Source organism: Etheostoma cragini, chromosome 18, assembly GCF_013103735.1.
Source record: "Etheostoma cragini isolate CJK2018 chromosome 18, CSU_Ecrag_1.0, whole genome shotgun sequence".
NCBI lineage: Eukaryota > Metazoa > Chordata > Actinopteri > Perciformes > Percidae > Etheostoma > Etheostoma cragini.
The window spans coordinates 10,971,332-10,977,165 of NC_048424.1; the positions used below are offsets into that span (position 1 = coordinate 10,971,332).

The 5,834-nt window shown below is 39.5% G+C and overlaps 1 protein-coding gene and 1 non-coding gene across 4 annotated transcripts in view; one reads left to right on the forward strand and one right to left on the reverse strand.

The window, feature by feature from the left end:
• Positions 1-4,066: 4,066 nt before the first annotated feature.
• On the reverse strand, positions 4,067-4,138 carry trnae-cuc. The gene has a single exon. It is a non-coding gene; the product is annotated as a tRNA-Glu (tRNA).
• Positions 4,139-4,343: 205 nt separating this feature from the next.
• Positions 4,344-5,834, forward strand: part of LOC117961590 (nuclear receptor coactivator 7) — a 15,988-nt gene continuing 14,497 nt past the window's right edge. For 2 of the 3 annotated variants that reach the window (XM_034900390.1, XM_034900392.1), the window contains exons 1-2: positions 4,344-4,463; positions 5,309-5,475. In XM_034900390.1, the coding sequence (XP_034756281.1) occupies positions 5,438-5,475 (38 nt within the window). In that variant the 5' untranslated portion in view covers positions 4,344-4,463; positions 5,309-5,437. Of the gene's footprint in view, positions 4,464-4,580; positions 4,934-5,308; positions 5,476-5,834 lie in introns of those variants that run through there. The other variant, XM_034900391.1, reaches the window with a different exon arrangement.

Consider the following 5,834-nt stretch of genomic DNA (forward strand, 5'->3'; position numbering starts at 1 on the left):
TGTGTGTGTGTGTGTGTGTGTGTGTGTGTGTGTGTGTGTGTGTGTGTGTGTATGTTTGTGTAGAGGTTCATTACCTATAGAAGGTGGTCTTTCACTCACTCTGGACTCTCCTAGACCACCAAAGAAGTGATTCATTTGGCTCCATTACATTTGAACTATTGTGCCAGTCACTTTCTTGCCAAGACTTAGATAAAAATACATTTCTCTGTCTGTATGATAAATATAAAGTTCCAATCAGAAGGGAGTTACAGTAGCTTAGCTCAGCCCAAAGACCGGAAAAAAGGGGGAGACAGCTCTAAAGCTCACTTATGTACATGTTGTTGCTCATCTATAAAAAAAAAACACACATAATACCAACAATTATGGTTAGCTGGTGTTTTATTTTATACTTTAGCTAGCTGTATGTCTAAACCATTACTAACATACAACATAGTAAGTGTTACCTGTAACCTAAAATCAGTTGCTATGAAACATCTGTTAGCAATTCTGTTGTTTGTTGTTCAGTTGTTAGCATAAAGTTTAGTAATTTGATGTACAATGTGTAGATTTTGTGAAATGTTAAACAATTGTTGTTATTAAACAGCATTTTAATCAAGTGTCATGTCAGCTGTGTCAACCACATCCCAATACCTCTTATACTCTTCACCCAAAACCAGTAATATATTAAGCAAGCTGACATAATATTACATCTGTTACAGAACTATGACAGAATACGTCGTTCTTAAGTGGGACTCTCAGTCCTGTTGGGAAATAACAACACCCTCTCAAAGATTTTTTGTCCTAATTGGTTTATTGCACAACAATCTGTCAGTATTTACATCTTCCAATAAACACGCAGATAAAAACATTGTCAGATGGGAGATTTTTTTATAAATAAAGCTGCATTTTTTTTACAGGTTTGGTTCATTATAATGAATTACGACTCTCATAATTCCTATCAATTATCATTTGTGTGACATATCCTTTTTCAGTGTTTAGGTTTCGCCGCTTCCTGCTGCCACGGTGTACTTGAAGTTATCAGTGCTTGTAGTCTAAGCTAGATGGGTATGACGTCTGAGGAAAATGATTTTAAATTTCTCCAAGGCCTGCGCTGGGTCAGACCTTTGTGACCACAACAGTTTAAAAAGATACAATCTAGATAGTATTTTTATCAGCACGGACTGAGCAAAACAAGACACTGGATAAATTGAGAAAGGATTTTAGTTGCTGCTAGCGCTACTCTATTTAAATATCTTATTCCAACAACAGACACAATTAAAATGTGATTATAACAAGTTGTAAATATGGACTAATAATGGAGTTATTAGTTGGTACACACAAAAACACATATGCACATGCATTAACAGTGACACAAATAAAAACATGCAGTGTGCCAAAAATGTTCTTCATATTTTATTTAGTTCCTTTCCTCTTTCTCATTTTCTGTTCATCAGCAACATACATTTCCATGTGTAATTGTGGTGTGTCTGTGTGTGTGTGTGTGTGTGTGTGTGTGTGTGTGTGTGTGTGTTCTACCAAGCTGTTTGTTGGCCTTGATGGGACAGTACCATAAAATATATGGTTATATCAGTGGCTGAAATAAGACTAGCTGTGTGCTGTTCAGATCTTATATGACAGAGAGACCAGGGATGCTATAGCTTTGATGGATTTAGACTAAGATTATATAGCCCTGTCTGAGAGCCACATCTTGAAAACATTACACAGTAACGAGTCAAAGGTTTACTCAAACTCATCCTTAGCTTTTTTTGTGCTTCAAATTCTCAGTCTGCCATAACGTGAGTTCCTTTTCAATCTTTGTGCGTTCGTGTCTGTTCTTCCAGGAAGGAAAAGCAGAAAATCAAGTGTAACTTTGCAATATAAAACTGGAAGAAAACATTAGAAATGAGGAAAGGGAACAAAGTGCAAGAGAGAACATTTTAAAGAATGTGGATGGGGACATTTGGGAGGTAATCATGGCTGTCTCGTTGTTTAGTCACATAAAAGTTTTGATGGTCTTGAAGGGGGACGATGCTACCCAGAGCCCTGGGGTCCCTGCCAACACAAACCCTGCTCCCAACCAAACAGTCCCCCACAATCCTTTGCTCCAAGCAGGGTAGGAAGAAAAGGGGGTGGAGAGGAGCAATACAGGATGGAGGAGGGACACACCGGCGCCATGGCGATCCCTAAGACAACTTATCTCTACTCTCACAATGATAGCGCCTGTCAAAATAGCTGCCAAGATACATAGCCAGCCAGGAACTGGTTAACTACTGCCACGTCCAATCAGAACGCCTGCAGCCAGGGTCTCTGTCTTTCCCCACCTTAGAGGGCTCTCGGGAACCAAGCTCCACAAACACACATTATCTCGCCCTCATTGCTCTCTATCTCAAACAGGTTCAGTTCAACTAAGCATTATTGGATAAAGTGACAGGAAATCGTCACTATGTTACATCTAAAATATACTCAAATTAATGTGATAAATTTCGAATGAATATTGGATTTGAAGTGGTAAGTGAACTGAAGAAATTATACAACACGTTAAAGACATTTAATTTCCACTTGAATGTTGTTTTTGGTCTTTTAAACTAGTAAAGACAAACAATCAAAAAAATGACCGTCTCAAGGTGGTATGACTCCGCCAACCAGTCGAGTTGCAGTTTACATTATGTCTGTCCAGACTCATAGCGAAGGCTTTAGAATTTAATTAAAAAAAATTATTAAGTGTATTTTTTTGGCTAAATGGAAGTAATAACTATATTGACATGTATGATTCCAGATGATCCGGACGATCACCTGAAGCTCAGTATCAGCTAAACTAATAAGCTTATGCTGGACTACAGGGACAGGAGGCCCTCTGTCCTGGTTGTCATCCGTGGAGAGGTAGTAGTGAAGAGGGTGGACTTGGGGTCCAAATCAATAAAAAACTGGACTGGACTCACAACACTGACGCCCTCTTCAGGAGGGACAGAGACTGTACTTCCTGAGGAGCATCAGATCCTCCAGTGTGCAGCAGGCTCCTGCAGATGTTATATTAGTATGTAGCCAGATGTAATATTAGTATGTAGCCAGATGTTATATTAGTATGTAGTATGTCCTTCAACAAGCTGTTAGGAAGGACAGTGTGGAGGAAGTGGCGGAGAGGATGATGAGAACTTTGTTTTTGCATCTTTTGGACATAAAATGTCATCACTTCATAGTTTTACCCTATTAGACATTGGATTGAAATTTGAACAATTAGCATGAGTTATGGTCAAAAACCTGTTTTGTTAGTTCACAGCGCCCTTGACCTTTGACCTTTTGAAAACAACTTCTTCGATATTAAGATAGATGCTTTTAATATAGTATATGTAAAGTTCTATAGGCTAGTACAAAATGCCCTCTTTCATATTTTGCTGATGTCTGTTTCTTGTACCATTTGTTGTGAACTGTCACCTCCAATCGGTTTGAATGATAAATGATATAGAAACAAAAACACAAAAACTGAAACAAATACAAAGCATGGATTATTATTTCTCAGGCATTAGGCAAATTCATTTATTCAGGTTAAACAGTTAATAAAATCACTCAAAATCATGTCCACACTAATAGGTCATAGGCTTTACACATTGTTGATGAAGCCAAAAAGGTTGAGAACACTTCACTTGCCTGTTACAGTTGGTGGTAGCCTACGCTTTACTCATTAAACAATTAGCAGAGGAATTGCAAAGGTAGAATATCAAGAAACAAACATTAAGGACAATATCATCACAAAAATACAAACGTTGGTAACGTTGATATTTCTGGCCATTAGCCATAAAATAGAAATATCCAAATAAAATAGGTGACTATATAATACTTAGTGGCTCTAAACCTATAATAAAGTCATTTCTCTCTAGTCATGTATTGCACTGTAGGGTATGATTTGCGATGTTGAGCTTTATGAATAATATTTACTTGACTTGTGATAATTACAGCTATTGCAAGGTGTCTGCCAATCTGTGGTGTATTAACAAACAATTTTCCCTTCTCCTTTTTGCCCAGATAAGCCACTAACTCAATGAAGGAGTGAAGAGTATAAAGGGATTTTAGTAGTGTGAAAGAAAAGGAGTTCCCTGACCGGGAATCGAACCCGGGCCGCGGCGGTGAGAGCGCCGAATCCTAACCACTAGACCACCAGGGACTGTTACGCGTCTCCATTCAAGAATCTTAATTCATATGATACACAGTAATTCTACTCTACTTTATTTAGATGTGCAACGGCACACGTGCCTTGTTTATATTTTTCCAATATTGTTTATGTTTGGTTATGTACACCGTGCAGTGTATTATCGACTGACAATAAATAAAATCTTCAACCTTCCTATGCCCACTTAAGATGGCGTTAACGTTAGCTGACGGCAAAGACACACTTCGGGTGAGCTCATGTTTTTACAGTGCACATGACACCAGAGGGCGTAGTGAAGGGGGCTTCATTTTGATATTAGCTGTTGGAAAATGCACGCAAGGTAAATTTAGCTGCATATTTTTCTGTTAGACTTGGTGTTTAAATGCTCCGTTGTGTTTGGCGTCAGCGTTAGGCCAGCTTGCATGTAAAGCAATAGCTATTTAATAGAAGGGTCTAGTGGCTGCCTGGACCGAATAAATTATCCTTACCATCTCCACCAGGTTGCTATTGTCTTGTAAACAAAGTGGCTAGCTAGCACCGTTAGCATTAGCTGTTGAATCAGTTTGATATCTGGGACCATGTTTACTGTGCCTGTGTTTGCTTAACATTAGACGTGACACTCGCACGCGTCGCTTTAGCATGAGCACAATCCGATATCTGTCTTTTGTTTACTGCGGCACCTTAAGAAGAGCCTGAAATCTGTTCAATGGTCCGAGTCAGAAGTGGAATTCCCATTAGGCAAGCTGCTACAAACAGGAATGTAGCGAGCTGGTGGGGTAACGTTGCTTCAAATTTAGCCTTTTCTTTATGGTAAGCTATTTAGCGTTACCTGTTATAAAGCTTTCAGGCAATCCTGTTGTTACAGCTAGCTGTGAGTCTGGTCAGCCAAGCTGATGTCGCTGATAATAGACACACTGTTGTGATGAAGAGAAACGCATGTCTGCTGTGGCGACATTAACTAGTAGCAGATGTGTCTTTCCTCTGCAGCAGAGTGATGCATTTTCCATCCTGTTGGTCAGCCATTGTCAGCTGTGTGGCCTGACATGCTTATTATCAGGGTGCTTTTATCGCCCTCTACTTAGGCTGCTGAAGCTTCACCATCAGATGTTGGCCATTTGCATTTTAGTGAGTGTTGAGTGAGGCACCTGGTGAGCCTGCTAATTACTTCGTTTATTTTCTTTGCAGGACAAGAAAGAAGTGTGAGAGGTGATCTTCTCAATCTCCTGGCTTGGACACACTGACTAGGCGTGGGTGTGTAAGGTGAATGTTTTAATGGATGCACTTGACTGCATGCAGATTTAGGACCCTGGCCCGATGGAAAAGAGAGACAGGAAGCCGGGATATTTTGCCAGGTAAGTGACTCTGTGTGTGTTTTTTCTTTTTGAATTTGTGTGATTTGCATGTAACTTAGGTATTTTTCCTGCAGCAAAAGCTCCAACATTTAGCATGTTTCTTTAGAATGACTTGTGACAAATTGCTTTAATCTCGAGGTGGTACATTGAGTCTGTCATAAGCTAATCGATTTTTAGGTCAAGGTCAACTTTATTATCCCAACTAGGGACATGCAGGTGGACCCGGTGCAGTTAGACAAAACAGATAATACAAATACATAAATACTAATGTTCAATATGGGATGTAATCCACCCAACACACACCCAAATATACACACACACACACACACACACACACACACACACACACACACACACAC